Source organism: Podarcis muralis, chromosome 8, assembly GCF_964188315.1.
Source record: "Podarcis muralis chromosome 8, rPodMur119.hap1.1, whole genome shotgun sequence".
Classification (NCBI taxonomy): domain Eukaryota; kingdom Metazoa; phylum Chordata; class Lepidosauria; order Squamata; family Lacertidae; genus Podarcis; species Podarcis muralis.
Window position 1 is genome coordinate 22,577,958 of NC_135662.1, and position 22,953 is coordinate 22,600,910.

The window sequence follows — 22,953 nt, forward strand, 5'->3', positions numbered from 1 at the left end:
GCCCGCCTTTGCTCGCGCTGCGCTGGGGAGCCGCCACCTGAATGGGGAGCTGCCTGCGAACAAAAAGAGGAAAATAAAGACAGCGGCAGGCAGAGAACGCCCGGGGCGGGGAGGGAACTTGTCAACAGCTGCAGCCTCGCTGGTTCAGCATCAGGGCTGCAGCCCGACAGGGGGGTGGGGGAGAGAGAGGCGCCTTCCATCGGGGGTCATGCTGAATTTTGGAGTGTCTCCTTTCCAGCTTGCTGTAAGTAGATCTATCCGTCCATTGCAAGAGTCATTTGGAGCGGTGGAGTGGATTGGGGGGCGGGGACCAAGCTTTCAGCTGGGAAAAAGTGCTTTTGGCGGAGGAGGGAAAGATGCGATTTCTGTTAAGAGATGGAAAAAGAGTATTTGTTCAAAAGGGCAACGCAGAGAGAGATCCGGCCAGCTTGAGGTGTGTCTCGGTCAGAGGCTTTTAAGAAGCGAAAGACCTGTTGGGGAGGAAGGAAATGGGGCTTAGTGGAACCTTTTTTTTGCAAGGGTGTGTGTGTTGTGAAAACGAATATTTGGTTGATAAACGGGTGCGTGCAGCGAGGTGTAAGGACAGGGGGTGCAGTGCATAAATGTTGCTACGCAACACAATTGGATTATATATCTTTGAGTTTGAAAGGGGCTTTTGGGGAGGGGGGGAGGCGAAGCTCTTGGAACTGCCTGGAGGGGAGCATGGCTATAGGGGAGCATCTGGTGCGGCCCTCTTTGAGGGGGAACTTTTTGGTATGTGGCCTGATTCTATAGTGAGAATCCTGTATTGCAGCCGGGGGTTGGACTAGATGACCCTCAGGTCCCTTCCAACTCTATGAAAGGCAACTCTTAAAAGTGATTTGAGTGAAAAGGATAAAGCGGGCGGGCGGGGGGGGAGGAGGAGAGATTGAAAGAGGCTTAAAGGCGGCCGAGGAAGGACAACTATTGTGGAATTTCCCGGGAAATAAGAGATCGGAAAAGAAGCTGGTAGAAAGTAACCCCGCGTGTGGAGAGAGATGAGGGAGGTCGGGAAATGAAGAGGCGGCATGTGGCGGCGGCGGAGGCAGGCAGCTCGCTTAGAGAGCCCCAATGCGAGGAAGGCACGAAGCAAACAAACGAACAGGGCGCGAGTGAGACCAATGTGTGGGTGACGGTGGGCTCGGTGAAGCGGTTTGGGGGGCGCCGCAGCCGCCAGGACTTGGGTGGGTGGGTGGCGGCGCTGCTGAGGGGGCGAGCCCGGCCCCGGGGTGGGTCATGGTATGACTGGAGGAAAGTGGGAAGAGGCCGGGCGAGGGCGAGCCGCATTCCCTGAGCGGGCGAGGCGGGCCTTCCAGAATAAAATAAGGGCGCCGACCGCTCGCCCCACATTCCTCCGGGCGAGGCTCCCGCTTGGCGGTGTGCATTCGCCCCTTTCCTTCCGCCTCATTCTCTCTAGACGACGAGCCTGGGCGGGAACTTCTCCCGCCCCCCCCCATTTGCAGGCGGAAGCCACTTTTTGTTCCCAGCAGAGCGCGCTGGATTCGGGGGCGCCGCGCTAGGGTAGCGCTGCAGCCTCGAGGGATTGGCTTTTCTGTGTGTGCGCGGCTCCCTGACGCCCATCAGGTTCTAGGAGGAGGAAGCAAACATTCGCCCGGCTGCTGGTGCCTTTGGGGGAGCGGACCAGGCCTGCCCAAACCCACGCGCAGGAAACGGGGGGAGTAGGGGGCCTCCCAGGAAAAAATGTGCGTTTACAGAAGCCTCATGAGCCGGTGGGGTGGAAGGGTTGGGGCGCTGAGTTCAAGGCTCGCCCCCGCGCTGGAGATACAAGTGGACGAGCATCATCAGCTTTTCCCAGCAGCAGCAGGCGAGATCTCTTCCGGCACGCACAGATGCTCGCCTCTGCTCCTTTCGCCTCGAGGCGTGGGAGGGGGAGAGTGGGCGGGGCCTGCGAGAGCTCGCATTCTAGAACGCGCGGCAAGGAAGTAGGGGAAAGGTCGCCGAGCGGCAATTCCCAGTCCTCGTTCCCCGAGCGCCGAGCAGCAGCCGCTGATCACGCTTTGTTCACATGTCCCCGCCCACTGAGCCTACACTCTCTCTCGGGTGGGGGGGGGTAGCGGCCGGCCAATCGTCTCCCGCGGCGCCCGACCTTGGCGGCCAATGGGCGGCGAGCAGGGCGGTCCTTCGGGAAGCGAGTGCGTGCTGTTTGGAATGGGCGGGCGGGCTGTGTGAGTCACCGGCGGAGGCTCTCTGAGGTGAACGTGGCTCGGCTCCAAGATCCGGCTGCCGGCGAGGATCTCCCTGCCCCCGCCTTCCTTAGGCCTTGTAGTCGCCGAGCGGCGGCGGCGGATGTAGCCATTTACTTTTCGGCCCTCTGCGCCTATATGCCGGTTTTGCAGCGCACGCTTCGAGGCGTGCCTTATGGTGCAGGGGTTGCCGCCGAAGGCAGGCATTGGCGGGTTGGCCAACTTCATGGGAAAGAAATCTTGTGCACGGGGCTCTAATAAAGGCGGGTAAAAAGTGTTGCACATAAATTCAAAACGCATCCTTCAGACCTCTGGCTGGGCGCAACGGAAAAGTGCTTTTTCCGCACGCAGGAAACGAGCAAGGAATTGGAGGGGTGGGGTGGCTTTTTTTTGGGGGGGGGAGCAAGTTGTTCACAGGAATCCCTAAGCCACAACTTAAGGGCCCTCGCCTGGACCACCTCAGGATAGCCAAGCTGAAGCCCTACAGAAACAGGACTTGGTTTTAATTCCCATGTGTAGGCCACACGTTTTGAGAGAAGCGCATGTCCCTTGTTGTGTTAGTAATGGAATGATTTAGCACAAAGCAAATATTTAAAAACACAAGGCTGTGTCCCTAGCTTGTCTAAAACACAATAGTAGCAATAAAGGAACCTTTAAGGTTGAAGTCAGTGCATGTTTGCCTGGGGGTATGTGCCACCAAACTCCAGTGACAAATGACTTTCTGAGCATGCTTGTATAGGATTGTGCTTTGGAATAGGAAAGGCACACCATAAAAATAATGAAATAGGAGTGTAGTAGTGAGTATCCCTGTCACGCAGGAGACCAAGGTTCGGTTCCCTGATGGGAAAACTGTCACTTTTTGAAACTTTTAACACTTGAGATTGCTTGGTTGCTGGGGCATGAGACTCTTAATCTCAGGGTCATGGGTCTGCACCATGTTGGGTGCAGGAGGTTGGAACTAGATTATGCTTGTGGTCCCTTCCAACTACAGTTCTGGGAAAACTGCATAGGACATCACATAGGTGTCTATAGAATGATCTGGGAAACATTTTAAGTGTTTCTACATAACCTTGCAGACTGATCTGAATCCGATTGGACTGAAGTACTTTGACATAAACTGTTTTGATCTAATGAGATACATTGGTTTAACTATAACCATTTAAGCTTAATTGTTTGTGGACTGAGTTTCATTGAGGTCAATAAGATTTCATTACCCTTGGCTGATTACAGTTTTCATGGTATCCAAACTAGGAATAAATAATCCATTCAAAGGAGGGGTATAGGAAAAAGGAGAGGCTCTTAAAAACACTGGAGTTACTACATATAATCTGGTTTTTTTAAATATTTGATGAACATATAAGCTTATATTTGCTGTTTGATACTGAAAAGCATCCTCTCTTTTTCATAGCAGGAAGGAATGGAGGTGATAACTGAAAAGCGGCACATTAGGAGTGATTTTGAAGCAGTAGAAGCTTTAATGTCCATGAGCTGCAGTTGGAAATCGGACTTCAAGAAGTACGTTGAACTGAGACCAATAACACCAGCATCAGATACATCTGAAGAAATTGAGGACAACCTGCTACCTGCTACCGACTTTCAAATATCAGCCTTTGTAAGCTTTATTCAATTATTATAAATTTCTTATTTACAACTAAGTCCTATGCATGCTCCTTCAGAAGGAAATTTACTCCATTTATTGGCACTTGCTCTGAAGTAAGCATGTGTAGAATTGCAGCCTGAAGTTCATAGATCATGCTAATTAGTTGTGCTGTGTGGAGAGCTAATTGCACCATGTTTTTATTCTTCCAGTGCTTGACTCCGCCCTACAGCCCTTCTGACCTTGAAATGGCTCAGGCAGTCCATCCCATTGCACCAGCGCCACCTACTGTAAAGAGCAAGTCACTTGTTGACGCTTCTGAGCAGGGCGCTCCAACAGCTTTTAAGAAGACTGAAAAAGTTTCAGAATCGAGAGTGCTGAAAGCACAGGCGACAAGTGTCATTCGCCATACAGCCGATGCTCAGCTTTGCAGTCACAGAACCTGTCCAGCAAGAACAGACAGCATTTTGAGGTGTCGGGATGATTACGCAAGGCAAGAAGGCAATGCAAAAGCGAAACAAAATCCATCTTGTGAAAGCGTGTCACTGGCTGCTGCAGTGTCTGAAGATAAGCGGCCTGATGTGAAAGAAGAAAAACATTCAGTGTTGGCAGTCAGTCCAGTGCCTTTCATGCAGACCACACTCAGTAGTCCTCTGCCTGTGCCTGGTTCAGTACAACGCTCTTCCCTGGTAGTTCCCACATCTCCTGTGCAAGCAGGGGGAGTCCCTCCTGTGCCATTGGTTTGCCAGATGGTTCCACTGCCTGCTAACAACTCTGTTGTGACAGCAGTAGTACCCAACACTCCCTGCAGTCAGTTGTCACCAAACCTTTGTCAGCCTATGGTGTTCATGGGAGCCCAAGTTCCCAAAGGAGCTGTTATGTTTGTTGTTCCACAGACTGTTGTTCAGAATCCAAAAGCACCTGTGATCAGTCCCAATGGCACCAGGCTCTCACCTATCGCTCCTGCTCCAGGTTTTGCTCCTGCTGCAACAAAGATCACTCCATCCATTGACTCTTTAAGAATAAGAAGCCATGTGTGCAGCTATCCAGGATGTGGAAAAACATATTTCAAGAGTTCCCATTTGAAAGCACATGTTAGAACACACACAGGTAAATTTTGCTTGAGAAGTTGGAAATTGTTTTGTTTGTGTGTGTCTGCATGTCATTCGTGTAATACTGAGGTTTCTCCTTTACTGAGTTTTGTATTGTGGAAAACATAACTGGAAACCCAAAGTTTTCCTCAACATTATTTCACTTGCATAGGAATTTTTCACTAATAGTGCAGTTCTATGCATATTGAGTTTAGTGGGCTATTTCTCCCTGATATATATGTATAGGACTGCAATCTTAACAAAGGCTATTGCATTTTTATCTCACTGCTGAGGTCTAAGCTTATGTTTCATTCTGTTTTAGAATGGCTAGTGAATCTAATAGTGGTACTGTAAAGCTAAATACAGTAAAAGAGAGACATTATGTAATTATGCACAAATGCAATCATGCCCAAACATTTCAGTAATATTTTGGAGCCTGGCAATTTCCAAATCCAACATTTTGTATAATCACACTTCCATGAAGGAAGGTTTTGAGACCTCAGATTATTTGTGTAAATTTAACCTAATTCTTTATTTGATGGTTTGAATGCCCATCTTCAATAGTAGTTGTCTGCCCACGTACTTTGGATAATATCGTTGATTGTCTAGGGTTTCCTCTAGGTTTGTGATTGGAAGTCTGAAAGCTTAATTTGAAGTACTGTATGCTTTTTGAAAAATGGCTGTACAGGTTGTGGAATTACAAAGACAGCAATTCTATAAGGTTTTGTCTGGTCTGTGTTGACAGCGCAGATGAGGATTTTTCTTAGAATACTTCTTGTTCTGTTTCTTGAAAATGGGTGCAAGAAAAACTGTATATTCTGTTGGTAAATAAATGCTCTGTTTCTACCATTTTGTATTTTAGGAGAGAAGCCATTCAGCTGTAGTTGGAAGGGCTGTGATAGGAGATTTGCACGTTCTGATGAACTGTCTCGCCATCGCAGAACACACACAGGAGAGAAAAAATTTGCCTGTCCAATGTGTAATCGCCGATTCATGAGGAGTGACCACTTAACAAAGCATGCACGTCGCCACTTGTCAGCCAAGAAGTTACCAAACTGGCAGATGGAAGTGAGCAAATTAAATGATATTATTGTACCTCCTGCTTCTGATCTTGCACAGTGAAATAACACCAACTGACAATACTGTTAACTAACTACTGTCACTGTGGTTGGAGGTTCATGGTGACACAAAACAGCTTGCAAAATGTCTGTGGTTCTGCACTGTCATCCTTTGATGGTGCAAGAACAGACGGAGAGGCAATGGCTGGCTGTACTTCTGAGAGCAGCAGTGACCAGAAGGGCTGGAGGTTTCCTTTGTACTTGGAGAAGTGGAAGTGTCAATGCCAGCACAAGAATGTGGCTTTAAACATGTGGAAAACTATTCAGCTGCTCAATGCATCAGCTAGGTTTAAGCCAGAGTTAAGCAGGGGTTCTGAAGAGGTGTTGTAATCAAAATACATAAGAATACCAGTTTATGGAATCAGGGATGACCTGTTTATAGCAGAGTGCTGTAATTTCCTTTTGGTTTATTCTCTGAGGCCCAATTATGAAAGATGATGGAATTCCACTAGTGTACCTCCATATCTTAGCATATAAACTATAGCTGTTCCAAACAACTGTTAAGTGAGAGATGCCGTATGGTTCCAGTTGATCTATTCAATTATTATTACTACAAGCAAGTCCAATAGTATTTTTACTATACCCTTAGAAAACAACATGATTAGTACCATTAGCTGTACCAGCATCTTTGAATATTTCTGCTTTTAAGTTGTGTATTGTTTCCTGTATACCTATACAGTTCTATACCACTGAATTTTTCAAAACCTTGATACAGTGCACTTTGTTTAAAATATAATCCTTAAAGAGTAAACTATGCAGCTTGTATTCAGAAGGAAGGACAAAGGTGGTATGGTATGCTACTTTCTGAAAAGTTACTCTGGAGGATAGTTTATGATAGAAGTATATAAGTTGCTTTTATATATTGAAGGTATAGTTTAAAATCAATTAAAATCAGTAAAATGGGGGTTGTGTAGGAAATGGAAAGAGTAAAGACACCAGCCCCAAATGCCAGGATTATCCAAGCATTTTTCTGCTTTATACTGTACCATACTGAAGAAAAGTGAACTATTGGAGAATGGTGTAATATCTATTTTGTGACTACTTAAAAATTTTTGCACAATATTTCTTATAATGTACTTTATACCTTGTTTACAATAAACATACAGTTTTCTTTAATATAAAATGTGTGTGTTCTCACTTAATTTTCCAAGCAAATGAAAAAATTAACATTAAAACCTAAATGCAACACTCATTAAAACATATGTGGCCTTTTCTAAAGGCACTGAACTCACAATTTGCTTCCGCCCCCACAATCATACAGTGTATAAATGTTACAATTTTTTTTAAAAAAAGATTATCTAGAGCAGTGTTTCCCAAACTTGAGTCTCCAGCTCCTTTCGGACTACAATTCCCATCATCCCTGATCGTTGGTCTTGCTAGCTAGAAATGATGGCAGTCCAAAAACAGCTAGACACCCAGGTTTAGGAAACACTGATCTAGAGCATGGTACTGTGCATCAAAATTTGTTAGTCCATATATGTTCCCTTCAGTAAGTGCCTGTAAACATAAACCCTGAGTCTTAAAAATAATGTTATATATCCGCATCCATACCATGGACCCCAACATGGAAAATCTTATTTGCAGCATGGTTGATTAAGCCTGCCCGATTACAGGCAGGGATGCGGGTGGCGCTGTGGGTTAAACCACAGAGCCTAGGGCTTGCTGATCAGAAGGTTGGCGGTTCAAATCCCCGCGACAGGGTGAGCTCCCGTTGCTCGATCCCTGCTCCTGCCAACCTAGCGGTTCGAAAGCACGTCAAAGTGCAAGTAGATAAATAGGTACCGCTCTGGCGGGAAGGTAAACTGCGTTTCCGTGCGCTGCTCTGGTTCGCAGAAGCGGCTTAGTCATGCTGGCCACATGACTCGGAAGCTGTACGCCAGCTCCCTCAGCCTAAAGCGAGATGAGCGCCGCAACCCCAGAGTCGGCCACGACTGGACCCTAATGGTCAGGGGTCCCGTTACCTTTACCTTTACCTCTATGACACTCCTCCCACCCCGATCTCTGCTGGTCCCTTTAAATTTTGATTTGTTGAAAAACAAGGGGTAAATCCATATTTCATATTTCTGATTGCTGGAGTGGGAGGTTGTCCCTTGCTCTTTCTTACATTAAAATAAAACCTTCGTGGTGTGTATTCTTGCTTCTATTTTTTTTTAAAGAACGTTAGCAGCTTCACACTGGCCAGCAGGCCTGTTTAGAGGGGAAAGGCAGCCGGGTACACTTGCCCTGGGCCTCATAGGGCTAAGCTGGTCAGTGGGGATGCCTGGCAGACTTATGCTGTCATGCCAAGAACACCCCGTGCCTCCCAGACGCCCTTGGGCCTCAGATGAGCTATGCACAGGCCTACTAGCCAGCTTAGCTTTATTATGCTTGTGTTTGTCCTTCAATAGGCATTTCAAGGTGACTGTAGAGATCTGAAGTGCTCTGGATGGATCTTTCCAAGCTAAACAGCATTTTTTTTTTAAAAAAAAAAAAGTTAAATGAACCCTTTAGTTTCTAAAAATAAAATTCTGCTGCACTACTTTAGCATCATATCAGCATCAGCAGCATCATGAATTCAAAGCTCTTAAGTGTTCCACACACCATGTTCTGGACATCCTTACCTCTTTCAAAGCCCATGGGCCTAAAGAAACAGGCAGGACACCAGAGATAGAGAGTACAGTGGTACCTCAGGTTAAGAACTTAATTCGTTCTGGAGGTCCGTTCTTAACCTGAAGCACCACTTTAGCTAATGGGGCCTCCCGCTGCCATCGCGCGATTTCTGTTCTCATCCTGAGGTAAAGTTCTTAACCTGAGGTACTATTTCTGGGTTAGCAGAGTCTAACCTGAAGCGTCTGTAACCTGAGGTACCACTGTACAGAAATAAAGCAACACAATTTGTCCCCATATGGGACAGCTGCATATTCCTGCACTGCAGACTAGATGACCCTCAGGATCTCTTCCAACTCTACTATTACGTGATTCACGATAATCTGTGAGGGCTCTGATTTGACTTAGGCCAAAATACAAGAGCTGAATCACACCTCGATAAAATCATGACCCCCACCCCCACATCATACAATGGTACCTCAGGTTAAGTACTTAATTCGTTCCGGAGGTCCGTTCTTAACCTGAAACTGTTCTTAACCTGAAGCACCACTTCAGCTAATTGGGCCTCCCACTGCTGCCACCACACAATTGCTGTTCTCATCCTGAAGCAAAGTTCTTAACCTGAAGCACTATTTCTGGGTTAGCGGAGTCTGTAACCTGAAGCATATGTAACCTGAAGCGTATGTAACCTGAGGTACCACTGTACTAGGGTTTAGCACCTTTTAAAAATCAGACTTATTTAATATCTCAGCAGTCACGGGACTGGCCCAATGCATGTAGTCAGATACACTCTGGACAGGAAGAGGGTGAGTGGAGAATTTTACCACCATTCTCTTATCACATAAATCTGACATCAGGAATCACAAGATGGAGAAGCCAGTAGGCGAACACTTCAGTCTCGCAGGACATTCAATACAGGATCTCAAATCAGCTGTCTTATTACAAAAGAATTTCAGAAACAGACTTGAAAGAGAAGTTGCTGAATTACAACTTATCACTAAATGAAAACTATGGAAAGACCTGGTCTTAATAGAGATATTGGATTCCTGTCTTATTACATATGCTAATCATCTGCATACTATCCCTTGCTTTTTCCTGTAGGACTAATTGCTGTCGTTAACAGTAGTCAACAGGTTTATCATACCCATTGAGTCAATTGCCCATCTCCTACTACCCTCCTGAGAAAAACCCCACCCCACCTTTCCACTGTATATAAGGGTCTGGTGACTTCTGTTTCAGTTTATCTGAAGAAGTGTGCATGCACAGGAAAGTTTACATGAATAACAAACTTAGTTGGTCTCTAAGGTGCTACTGGACAATCTTTTTTATTTTTATATATATTTCTCTTATTACCTATTGGTGTTCATTAGTATCATCTGCCCTCATAAACTGGCAGGGGGATTGTTCTCAGCTGATATGGCTGGTGGATCTGATGGACCTGTGGAATGCAAATATGACCCCGGTGATTCACATGATTGCTGCTGAACACACACTCATTTCCCTACGAATTGAGATGGTTCTGTGGTATACAGCTTGAATGCAATGAAGCGCTAGTGCTGTACAGTACTTGTTCATTATTGAGCCTACTCAATAGGCTACAGAAAGAAGAGCTTCTTTGCTACCTCCATTACATCTTCTGTATGCCATCCAGCTCAGCTTTTCCATTTGTTTTGAAGCCTTTTGTATGATGGCCAAAATGAGGCACTGGACTCTTGGTTTGCCTGCTGTGACTCATGCACAAGGCGTTTTGAAGATATCTGTTAGGACCTGGGCTCCATTCTTGCAGCAGGCTAGTATTGAGAGACACCCAGAACTCTGTCTGGTTCAATTTTGTTAGATTAGTTTCAGTTGGTACCGCTTGAGGATTTGGACTGGAGCCATTTGAGTGTCTGACCTTTGACCTTTCCATACAGCATTCAGAAAAAGTTGCACAGGCAGTAAAATTTGTCTTAGTTGCAGTTGTGGTATAGGAAATCTGGCCCAGCTGCACGGCCTGCCAACTCATTTACAAGTCCAATTCAAAATGCTACTTTAAAAGCAACCAAGGCTTGGGACCACAATACCTCAGGCATTAACTTTCATTATATTAACCTACGTGGACCGTAATTTGAGACCCTCCAAGTGAAGTCTCCATAAGATGATAGCAAGAGAATGGGCCCTTTTGAGTGGCAGCCTCTGCCTGCCACCAGCACTAATTTTTTTATGCTGGGTGAAAATGTTTCTATTCTCCCAGGCACCTGGATATTAATTGTTGTGTACCTTGTGGCCGAGGGATGCGGGTGGTGTGAGGGACGCGGGTGGCACTGTGGGTTAAACCTCAGCGCCTAGGACTTGCCGATCGCATGGTCGACGGTTCAAATCGCCGCGGTGGGGTGTGCTCCCGTTGCTCGGTCCCAGCGCCTGCCAACCTAGCAGTTCGAAAGCACCCCCGGGTGCAAGTAGATAAATAGGGACCGCTTACTAGCGGGAAGGTAAACGGCGTTTCCGTGTGCAGCTCTGACTCGCCAGAGTAGCTTCGTCATGCTGGCCACGTGACCTGGAAGTGTCTGCGGACAGCGTTGGCTCCTGGCCTCTAGAGTGAGATGAGCGCACAACCCTAGAGTCTGTCAAGACTGGCCCGTATGGGCAGGGGTACCTTTACCTTTTTACCTTGTGGCCATTTTAATTACATCTGGGTGTTCATCCTGATGTTGTGTGGAGGAAAAGTATTTGTTTTCTAATTTATTATGGTGGATAAACACTTTGTGTGCTATTGTTTTTAACGGATGCTTATTAATTGTATTACTGTGTATTTTATTGTCACTTGAGACTTTTTTTTGGTGGAAAGCAATAAACAAACTGGAATGAAAAACAAGAAGAAACTCCATGCAAAAAGTCAAAAGCCCTTGCACCTCCCAAATTAATTTCATAATCATAAGATTCTGTATCTCGCTCAAATCGCTTGGATCGAGGTAGCGATCACATTCTAAAACATTGCCATGAGGTCCTTCTGGAACAAGGTTGCTGTCCTGCTTCTAAATCAGGTAAGTGTTCGAAACATCCAAAACATAAGCGCATTGCCAAACTGAAAGGCTCCGTGATCAAATGGGTCAGCCAGCCCTTAGGGCTATTTTTAAACAGTACAGACATGTTGACATACAACACTGAGAAGTGTAAATATCTTTCATTGGTAGTCCTGCATTTAAAGTGACTAGGAGGTTCATAGGTCACAGGAATGGGCAAGTGACCAAGCCGGTTATGCGATTCTGCTATAACATTGCACTTCTTAGAACTGACCTTTAGTATTCATAGCATACATTCTCGACTGGTAGAAGATGCCTTTCCTTTCCCTCTAACTCTAAAGTATTTTTCTCTAGTCCTGTTATGTTTTAAATGTTCTGTGTTCCTCCCAAATCTGTAGGCATAAGTGTCAGCTCCCTGGGGTCCTGCGTGCCTGAGCACCCACAAAATTCCCCATGAAGGGGCTGGGCACCCACAAATTTTGGCGCCAGGGCTATGCACGCTGCATGGCACCCATGGTCCCGGGAACCCATGGTTGCAGGGCCAAGTTGGCATTCCTGTCTGTAGGGATACCCTGGCAAGGGATAGGTCAACTTCTACATTTTAGGGCCTAACTACACCTGCAAGATATTCATGGTTTGATCTCCTGATTCATTTTTTTAAAACATTTTTTTTTTTACATAGGAAGCTGTCTTTTACGAAGTCAGGCCATTGGTCTTTTCATCACCAGGTAATCTCGGAGGAATATTTCCATAATAACAAATAAAACCATGGGTTTTATTTCTATTAGCACAAGGACTTTTGACTGTGCAATGGAATTCCTCTCCATGTAAAAAGGTAAAGGTACCTCTGCCCGTACGGGCCAGTCTTGCCAGACTCTAGGGTTGTGCGCCCATCTCACTCAAGAGGCCGGGTGCCAGCGCTGTCCGGAGACACTTCCGGGTCACGTGGCCAGCGTGACATCGCTGCTCTGGCGAGCCAGAGCCGCACACGGAAACGCCGTTTACCTTCCCGCTTGTAAGCGGTCCCTATTTATCTACTTGCACTTAGGGGTGCTTTCGAACTGCTAGGTGGGCAGGAGCTGGGACCGAACGATGGGAGCGCACCCCGCCGCGGGGATTCGAACCGCCGACCTTTCGATCGGCAAGCCCTAGGCGCTGAGGCTTTTACCCACAGCGCCACCCGCGTCCTCTCCATGTATGTACCCGCTAAACCCCTTCTGGGAGTTTCTCTAATCCTGCAGAGCAGATTTCAGAAAGGGCCAGGGGTGCAAGGGAGAGGAAGGGGAGGGGAAGTTCTGTTGTGCAGCTGGAAGTCCTTGCATTAGTGGAACTACTTCATTGGATTTTGCCCCATATCATTAAAAATCACACAACACAATTAAAACATCCAGCAATAAAATATAGCTCAGTTGGTAGAACATGAGACTCTTAATCTCAGGGTCATGGTTTTGAGCTCCACACTGAGCAAAATATTCCTGCATTGCAGGGGGTTGGACTAGATGACCCTCATAGTCCCTTCCAACTGTACAATTCTATTGTAGAGTTGTTATGCTATAGCCGTCCTGGGCAATGTTGCAGCATTGGGCAAGCATCACAGAACAACTAGTAAAACAGAATAAATCAATCAATAATGCACTGTTACTGCATCAAAAACCTGTTGCAGACGACACCTGCAATAAAACACCAGTCTACTGGGGTCTTCCTGTATGATTTTGCTGTATGTTTTTGTGATGCTCTACAATCAGTCCCTGATACTCCCTGCTGCTTGTATACAGTAAGTTTGCAATTCATGTGGGGGTTATGTTTCATGGATTACACCCATAGCCTGGACTTCTCTGCAACCCTTCCCCTCTGCAGGGAGGTGGGACCAATTTGGGTGGTCTGCCCCTGCCACTTAATGGATCCAAATAGTTTCCAAAGAGTGGTAGGGGATGTTTTATCCCATGTTGATGGCCTTTCAGCTGATTCCTTGGTGGCCCGCTGGAATGTGGAGTTAACCAGGGCTATTGACTGTCTGGAGCCTGGGCAGCCCCATGGTTTTCCCTGGAGCTGAGGGCGATGAAACAATCGCTGAGACGGCTAGAGCGCCAGTGATGAAAAACTCATTCTGAATCTGACCGGACACAGGTTAGAGCTCAACATCGAGCCTACCAAGTGGCGATAGCGATGGCGAAGAGGACCTTCCTCACCACCTCTATTGCATCTGCAGAAAACAGCAGCAGGAGACTCTCAGGAGATCTCCTGCAATGATTTTGCAAAGTTTTTTTCAGATAAAGTTGCTCAGACTCGGAAAGAGGTAGGCTCCACCATGGAAGCAGGGCTGGGGCGGGAGAGTACTAGTGTCCTGTCTAGTCAAGTTGCGTGGGATCAATTCCAATCTGTTTCCTCTGAGGATGTGGACAGGCTGCTTGGACAAGAGAAACCGACCACCTGTCTCCTTGATCATTGCCCACCCTGGCTCATAAAAGCGAGCTGGGAAGGGCTGGGCAATGGGCTTCGCAGGGTGGTGAATGCTTCCCTCTGTGAGGGAGCCTTCTCAGACCTGCTGAAAGAGGCGGTTATTAAACCGCTTCTTTAAAAAACAGCTTTGGACCCAGCTGATATGGTCAACTATCGCCCAGTCTCAAATCTTCCATTCTTGGGCAAAGTGATTGAGCAGGTGGTTGCGGAACAACTCCAGGCACGCCTGGAGGATGCAGACCATTTGGATCCCTTCCAGTTGGGATTCAGGCCTCACCATGGGACTGAAACTGCCTTGATCGCACTGGTTGATGATCTCCGGTGGGCTAGGAACAGAGGTGAAAGCTGTTTCCTAGTTCTGCTGGATCTCTCAGTGGCCTTTGATACCACGACATCCTTCTGGAGGGGCTGGGAGCTGGGGTGGGGGCACTGTCATACAGTGGTTCTGCTCCTTCCTCCTGGGCCATGTTCAGAAAGTGGTGATGGGGGATGAGTGTTCGGACCCCTGGGCTCTCACTTGTGGGTGCCTCAGGGTTCTGTCCCCATGCTTTTTAACATCTATATGAAGTCGCTGGGAGAGATCATCAGGGGGTTTGGGCTGGGTGTTCATCAGTATGCGGATAATACCCAGCTCTACATCTCTTTTAAATCAGAACCAGTGAAGGTGGTGAAGGTCCTGTGTGAGTGCCTGGAGGCAGTTGGAGAATGGACGGTGGCTAACAAATTGAGGTTGAATCCTGACAAGATAGAAGTACTGTTTTGGGGGGACAGGGGGCGGGCAGGTGTGGGGGACTCCCTGGTCCTGAATGGGGTAACTGTGCCCCTGAAGGACCAGGTGCGCAGCCTGGGAGTCATATTGGACTCGCAGCTGTCCATGGAGATGCAGGTCAATTCTGTGTCCAGGGCAGCTGTCTACCGGCTCCATCTGGTACGCAGGCTGAGACCCTACCTGCCCACAGACTGTCTCGCCAGAGTGGTGCATGCTCTGGTTATCTCCTGCTTGGACTACTGCAGTGTTCTCCATGTGGGACTACCTTTGAAGGTAACCCGGAAACTACAACTAATCCAGAATGTGACAGCTAGACTGGTGAATGGGAGTGGCTGCCAAGACCATATAGTACCAGTCCTGAAAGACCTACATTGGCTCCCAGTACATTTCCGAGCACAATTCAAAGTGTTGGTGCTGACTTTTAAAGCCCTAAACGTGATTCTTGATTCTTGCGGCTGTTGTGGCATATAGAAATAGTACCTTATCTTCTTTTTGAATTTCTTTACCTGTCATACCTAGCAAGAAAGCTTCGGGTTTTTTGGGAAACGTGTATTTAAAGATTTTTTTAAGAATCATGCTAGCTCAAAATTGGAAAACAGATGCCATACCTAATATTAGTGATTGGCAGATCAAATTAACAAATTATGCCGAGCTCGCTAGAATAACAGGAAGATTAAGAGATCAAGATGAACAGAAATTTCATGACAATTGGACTAAATATTGTATATATATTGGGATTAAATCTTAAATGACACTGGCGGCATTGAAACAACTCTAACAGCAAAAGGATAATATGTAAAAGAGATAAAATACGTGAATTCAAGGTTTATTTGATACTTACCAAAGGAGTGGAAGGAAGTCCAAGGCTTGGCAGAGCCCAAAATAAATGTATCTTTGATTTACGGTTTGAATGTACTATGTGCAATTTAAGTATTGGATTTTGTATAAGTTTATACAGAAGTTTATATGTATATATGTATAATACTAATAAAAATTTATCTGGAAAAAATAAAAATAAAAAATAAAGCCCTAAACGGCCTCGGTCCTGTATACCTGAAGGAGGGTCTCCACCCCCATCGTTCAGCCCGAACACTGAGGTCCAGCTCCGAGGGCCTTCTGGCAGTTCCCTCACTGTGAGAAGTGAGGTTACAGGGAAGCAGGCAGAGGGCCTTCTTGGTAGTGGCGCCCGCCCTGTGGAACGCCCTCCTATCAGATGTCAAGGAAATAAACAACTATCTAACTTTTAGAAGACATCTGAAGGCAGCTCTGTTTAGGGAAGTTTATAATGTTTGATATTTTATTCTGATTTTAATCTGTTGGGAGCCACCCAGAGTGGCTGGGGAAACCCAGCCGGATGGGCAGGATAAAAATAATAAATTGTTGTTGTTGTTGTTGCTGCTGCTGCCAAATTGTGTATAGTCAAAACAGATTGGATTCAATGTCAGATGGGATTGCCAACGTCTTTTTTCCCTGGATCCCTACCGGCTTTCCACTACCTTTTAATTAAAAAAAAATTTTTTTTTTTTTGCCAAGCACATAAAGCTGAATGCACACAAGTTGGAAGTTGCAAGGCTTACTGCATTTGTAAAGAAAAGAGAAAATGTCTGAGAAATATTTTGCATGAACTTTGTATGGCACCCACACTCACTTTCAGACTACAGTTCAGATATTGAAATGCTATATATATTTAATTGCAAACAGTTTCTAATGTTATGTAGACATTAGTGCCTTAGAATGCAATAAGATCTGCATTTCAAGTTGGATTTGCACATTGCTGTACACACCAGACAGGGGACCAGGATGTCCTCACTGTTGCACATTCCTTATTTGGATTCCCCACCACGGCAACCCTCCTGTACTCTGTGCAGAGGCAAATGCCGTCTCAAGTGTACATACCTCAACTTACTGTGAAGTGAAGGTAGCTTACATTTTGAAATCTGAGGGAAGCTGGTTTGGGGGGGGGGGAGTGCATCAAACAGCACTGTCACTTAAGGAAGTACAGAAGAGATATGGATTGTGGCTAATGTGTAACTAGCTTCAAATACCAGTGGTGGGAGCTCACAAGAGCCATAGCAAATATTAATGTGGACATAGCCTCAGAGAAACATCCACACATCAAATTGTCCACATTGCCTGCATCCCAGTAATGACATAGCAATAGATGAAAATTCCTAAACAGACAGACTCATGCATGAAACTGGAGACTACTAGCTGATAGCATCTCCTTAAATGACCTTAACCACAAGTACCATATTGGCCAGAATATAAGCCGCACCCGAAAATAAACTGCTCCTTTAAAATTCGGGGGGGGGGGGAGGATGCCCACAATACCTGAATATAAGCCGCTCTCTTAAAATTCCGCAGGCACTCACACCCATTCCGTTTTACCATATGTCTGTTTCAGCGGCGATATGGTAAAAGCCCATTTTTTGTAAGGTCGCGAATTTAGTCGCACTTTAACTTTTCACGGTTGGAATTTGGAATAAAAGTGTGTCTTATATCCAGGCCAATACGGTACTTTGAAATGTATTTCTAACCGCCCCTGATAATGCTCCAAGCGCTCTCCTGTTGGATATGTTGTCATTTCGTAATCTTTAACCTCACTAGTGGAGCGAAGTCATACTTTTATCGGTTGTGCTATTGTTGGTGTTGCTTACTGATAACAGAGAGAGGTTTTATCAGCTTTGCTGAGGAGTTTATCAGAAGGTTGAGGTCATCAAGACTTAGTTTGTTAAAATAGATTAATAACTATTCTTGCAGAATTAAACAGCGTTTGAGCCAGAAAACCATTTGCCAATGCGGCGACCCTGATTCAAAACTGTTGAGGCTTTGGGAAATATTTTTTTAAGGGCATTTTGGTTCAGCATTGTAGTTTAAACTTACCCCAATGACCCTGGCCTCACTTAAAAAAACAAAAAAAAACCACTTCCACTAATGAGGTTGACTGACGTAAGCAAGCACTATATTTGTTTTTACCTGCTGCCATAATTATATACCGTAAGTTGCCATTTTAGATGTTTACATTTGTTTGGAACTTTTTAATGTTAACACCAGTTGGACGGGTTACACATTATTTTATGGTGTGCAACTTTGTGCATCCAGCTTCTTGAGGAATCTTCATCACCAATAGGAACCAAGCATGCAAATTCACTGGCCAAGGAAAAAGAGCAATTGGTTCCGAGGTTTTAGCTGACAGTATGCAGTGATGTTGAGGACTGGCCAGTGGGGAGCCATGAGAGCTGATGTGAGCATGATTATCCAATTATTAAATTTCTATATCACTTAATATATTAAAAACAGCTGACTGAGAAGAGCATGTGGGGTTCTTCCTCAGAAGAAACCTGGGGGGACAGGCCACTGGTATAGAGATTTATACTTATAATTTATAATTAGGAACAGTCAGTGCTTTTTTTCTAAAAAAAAATGTTTAGGGATACTCTCATTTTGACTCAAGAAAACCACCATTTTATAGTTCAAATTGGGGGGAAATAAATACAGTAAATGGACAAAAGTACAAAAATCCACAAAATGTTTAGGGGTATGCATCCCCCTGCGTCCCCCCAGAAAAAAAGCACTGGGAATAGTACAAGCCGAACCTGCAGCAAAATGTTGCAGCGTGGAGGGCTTCTGTTCAGGATTCCAACTATCCAGACATGTTCTTTAGGATACACCATTAAATCTCCATCCCCTGGTTTCCTGTTAACCCTCCTCCCTAAATAAAGTGAGTTAGTGTTTGGTGACTACTGAGCATGCGGAGTCCTCCTTAGGATCCTCTGTGGGGGTCCCCTCCTTCATAAAAAATAATAAGTTTGTTGCAAACTTTGGGATTCCCCCAAATCTGCCAATAACTTGTGTATGGATGGTGCTGGTTTGGCTATACAAAGATCCACACTTGGAGAATGGGTTCACTCTTAGGATATAGGATAGCAGAAGGTAAAATCATTGTGCTATCTGAAAGTATGATGTCCGTATATGCGTGCGAATGAAGGCTAGGGGTGATTTTGTTTTCACTGTTCATCTAGGAGCACATGGGATAAGCAGGGAGTTGCACAGTAGTTTGGAGTGGTTTAATGTTTCAGAAGTATCCGTGGCCCACTTAGGGAAAATCAATACCCAGTGCCAACATTAGCCTGATATGGGAAGGGAGCAGGGGTCATTTCAGGCTGTGCTTATTTCAGCCTGTGAAATTTCACCTGCCAGTAAGATATAAATAGACACAATGAGGTCTTACTTTAGACAAATATATGCCACCTAGTGGTAAAAGTATCTTCCAGTGCCTCTTTTAAGCCTGAAGAGCAGGGAATGGGGAACCAGATGTTTTTGGCTTCAACTGCCACCATCTCTGACCACTGGCCATGCTGGTTGGAGCTGGAGTGCGAAAAGCGTTTGGGGGTGCACAGTGCCCCCATCTTTGACCTAGAGTATCTGCAACCACTTTACAGCAGAGGCAGGTGCTGATAAGAACGCACCTGTCCACTTTTTTCGGGTGGCATGGGCGAAATACCTGCAGTGGATCCGAATCGCATAGGATGAATTGCTTGATATTATTATGACATTCTCTTTCCCACCCACCCCCTTTTTGTATTGCGTGGCTTATTTGCACCAAGCTTCCCCCTGCCCCAAGGATGAGGTTTATTCTTCCAAGTTAAAACTGAAAACTGTGAAGAATCGTCAAGGATTACGGCGTGTTTACCGTTCCCCAAAGATAAACTTCAGCTAATTAAGATCTTTACACCAGTCCTCACAATAACAGGACACCAATTTAGACATCTATGTACAGCTTATTTATAAAAAGGTTCCACATCTGTGCTGCCTGCCATGCAAGGGAATCTTTTTCTCCATCAGGATTGCTGCTAACGGCCTAAGATTGTGTATTCATGTAGCAACGCAAATACAAGTGGCTTAATGTACAATCTCCAGCACATATATTATTTCCAGAACTCATTATGTAGGAAGCAGCCTTCGGAAGCTGAACAAAAACCAGGGAATAAGCAATGACATGGATTTTATAGCTTGTACTTTTCTTTTTAGCTCTGAACCCAGGTTCATGCTAATTGGATAAAGTACACTTTTGATGTTGAGAACGATGATAAACACTTTCCAAAACATTAATGAACTATACGATTTCCTTTAGAAGTGTGCTCTTATTTAAAGGTAAAGGTAAAGGTACCCCTGCCCGTATGGGCCAGTCTTGCCAGACTCTAGGGTTGTGCGCTCATCTCACTCTATAGGCCAGCGCTGTCCGCAGACACTTCCAGGTCATGTGGCCAGCGTGACAAGCTGCATCTGGCGAGCCAGCGCAGCACACGGAACGCCGTTTACCTTCCCGCCAGTAAGCGGTCCCTATTTATCTACTTGCACCCGGAGGTGCTTTCGAACTGCTAGGTTGGCAGGCGCTGGGACCGAACGACGGGAGCACACCCCACCGCGGGAATTCGAACCGCCGACCATGCGATTGGCAAGTCCTAGGCGCTGAGGTTTTACCCACAGCGCCACCCGCGTCCCTGTGCTCTTATTTAAGACTCAGCAATGTAGTCTGCTGCTTTGGCCAAGCAACGCCACTTGTCATGCAGGATCAACAAGGACTTCAGGCGAGAGCTTCCTATTCTGTGTGCTGAAGGCTCTTATGGCAACTCTCGATTGCAACATGGAGTCTTTAATATTTGCATATTTTCTTTTGAGTAGGCTAGGCAACTGCGGTGTGCAGATCTTGAACAGATATTTTAGCCACGTTTCTAATTTCCAAACAAAGTGACCCTGTCGTTCTGTTAAGCCTACACATACTATCACCGGCAACCCTACAATTCAATTGGGCCAAGTCCTTCCCATCAACTAGGAAAGAGCCTTCTACGTTGAGTGGCGGCTGATCCTTCAGGACAAATGGGGCAGTGACCCGTCAACCTCAACCAGGCCCCATTTGCTTGCTTCTTATAACCAGCCCAGGGCAAGGCATGGCCTGTTAGCTTCCTCCTCAGGGATACCCCTTATAGAACTCAGCAGGAAACAGAATTGTTAGAACCCAATACTAAGAACTTGTCAAGAATGTATAATTTGCTGCTGAAATGGAATACACAAGATGAAACAGTAAAATCAGCTATGATCAAATGGGCACAAGACATAGGTCATGACATTATGTTTGATGATTGGGAACAGTTATGGAACACAGGTGTTAAGTTTACGGCTTGTAATGTTTTGAGAGAAAACATAATGAAAATGATCTATAGGTGGTACATGACCCCAGTCAAACTTGCAAAAATTTATCATTTGCCCAATAATAAATGTTGGAAATGTAATGAGACGGAAGGTACCTTCTATCACCTTTGGTGGACCTGCCCGAGGATTAAGGCCTACTGGGAAATGATCTATAATGAAATTAAAAAGGTCCTCAAATGGACATTTCCTAAAAAACCAGAGGCTTTTCTCCTGGGCATGGTGGGCCAATTGGTGCCAAGGAAGGACAGAACTTTTTTCATGTATGCTACTACAGCGGCAAGAATTCTTCTGGCAAAGTATTGGAAGATGCAGCAGCTACCCACTCTGGAAGAATGGCAAGCGAAGGTGATTGACTATATGGGAATGGCAGAGATGACCAGCAGAATCCGTGACCAGGGGAGTGAGACAGTGGAAGAAGATTGGAAGAAATTTAAAATATATCTTAAAAACTGTTGTAAAATTGATGAGTGCTGAGATGTTATGGTGTTAAGAAACAGAGAATTGCAGCTGTAAATCATAAGTTTAAGGAAATTATAACGAAAATGAGTTAATTAATTAAATAGAGGGTTGCTGAGAAAGGGTAAATATAAGGATGCAGAAAAAGGGAGGTATGGGGAAGTCCGGGAAGTAAGGTGAAAGAAAATAAGTTTAAGAAATTATATATGTTTATTTGTTTGTATGTTTTGTTTTGTTTTATTGTTTGTTTTTATTATATGTTTGGAAAATTAATAAAAATTATTTAAAAAAAAAATATAGAACTCAGCAGGGAGGATAGCCTCTGTGTGTCATCGGCTCTGGTTCCCCATACTGCATACCTTCCAATTGTTCCTATTTGCCAGGGACATTCCCAGAATGACAGAAGCCATTCCGGCCTCTGATATGAACCCAGAATGTCCCAGGGACGAGCATACGCTGGCGTTTGCAGTGGTGCTGCTCTCTCGCACAAGACCAAGGCACCAAAAGACGCGCATCCCAATTTTGGTCAGAGTAATGTTGGAGGGTATGTTACTGTTGGTCTCCCTGACTTCTGTCCTACCAGTTCCAATTTATTATTATAAGCTGTCCCAGACTCTGCGTTCAGCATCTGATGCCCTTCTTTGAATGCCTCCTCCGGAGGGTGACAACAGAAGATTGGGCCTTCTCTGTAGTGGCTCCCCATTTGTGGAATGCTCTCCCCAGGGACGTTCGCCTGGTGCCTTCATTATATATTTTTATGATCCTCTTCAACCAGGCCTTGGGCCGATTAATATTCTGTGGGAAAGGGGTGTTCTTGTTTTGCTGGTTTGTTTTATTCTGTGAACTGCCCTGAGATCTTATGCTGAAGTGCGGTGTATAAATCTAATAAAGAAAGACGTAAAGATGTATTTATTTAATTTGTATAGTGCTGGATTGTTAAAAAACCCTCCAAGTGGAATGGTGCTTTTTCTGTTTTTACTGTGGTAGAAACTACAAGTTTAAGTGCTCAGGGGCAGAGTAACCTGTCTCCTGCCAGGTCAGCCTATTTAGTCCATCAAGCTCTGAACTGTACGTTGACTCGCTGCTGCTTTCCAGGGATCTCAAGCACAGCATCTTCCCCCATCCCTTGCTACCTGATCCCCAAAGCATGTGCTCTACTACCGAGCGAGGGTCCCTCCCCATAATTTCCAGCTCCGCGGCTAAAAATAAACAGGAATGGCATTCCCCAGTGCTGGATTAAACCCTGTAGAGGCCACTAGGCAGTCAAAATCTTGGGGGGGCCTCACACTGAACTAAGAAAGCTTGATTGCAATTTTCTTTCAAGACCAATATTATTTTGATCCATTGCCGCAGGCTCCCTAAAAGGCGTGGAACCTATACGCCTGTGCCTATTCTGCCTATCTGATAATCCAGCACTGCATTCCCCCTCCTGTGGCAGC

General features: G+C 45.5%; 1 protein-coding gene across 5 annotated transcripts; it reads left to right on the forward strand.

Annotated features, from left to right (window-relative positions):
- Positions 1-111: 111 nt before the first annotated feature.
- Positions 112-7,151, forward strand: KLF10 (KLF transcription factor 10). 5 transcript variants are annotated; one of them, XM_028736348.2, is made up of 4 exons: positions 112-244; positions 3,634-3,834; positions 4,032-4,929; positions 5,773-7,151. In XM_028736348.2, exons 1-4 carry the CDS (start codon positions 209-211, stop codon positions 6,030-6,032), a joined length of 1,395 nt encoding a protein of 464 aa, XP_028592181.2. In that variant the 5' UTR covers positions 112-208; the 3' UTR covers positions 6,033-7,151. The 5 variants fall into 5 exon arrangements, with proteins under 5 accessions (XP_028592181.2, XP_028592180.2, XP_028592183.2 ...); XM_028736347.2 differs by having other exon boundaries at positions 113-244; positions 3,631-3,834; XM_028736350.2 differs by lacking the exon at positions 112-244 and adding an exon at positions 310-433 and having other exon boundaries at positions 3,631-3,834.
- Positions 7,152-22,953: the final 15,802 nt, after the last annotated feature.

Bases quoted from the DNA above. Each gene is read 5' to 3' on its own strand.
- KLF10 (XM_028736347.2), top strand. From the start codon at position 209: ATGCTGAATTTTGGAGTGTCTCCTTTCCAGCTTGCT. The intron at 3,835-4,031 runs GTAAGCTTTATT...TTATTCTTCCAG, and splicing joins ACTTTCAAATATCAGCCTTT to TGCTTGACTCCGCCCTACAG. The intron at 4,930-5,772 runs GTAAATTTTGCT...TTTGTATTTTAG, and splicing joins ACATGTTAGAACACACACAG to GAGAGAAGCCATTCAGCTGT.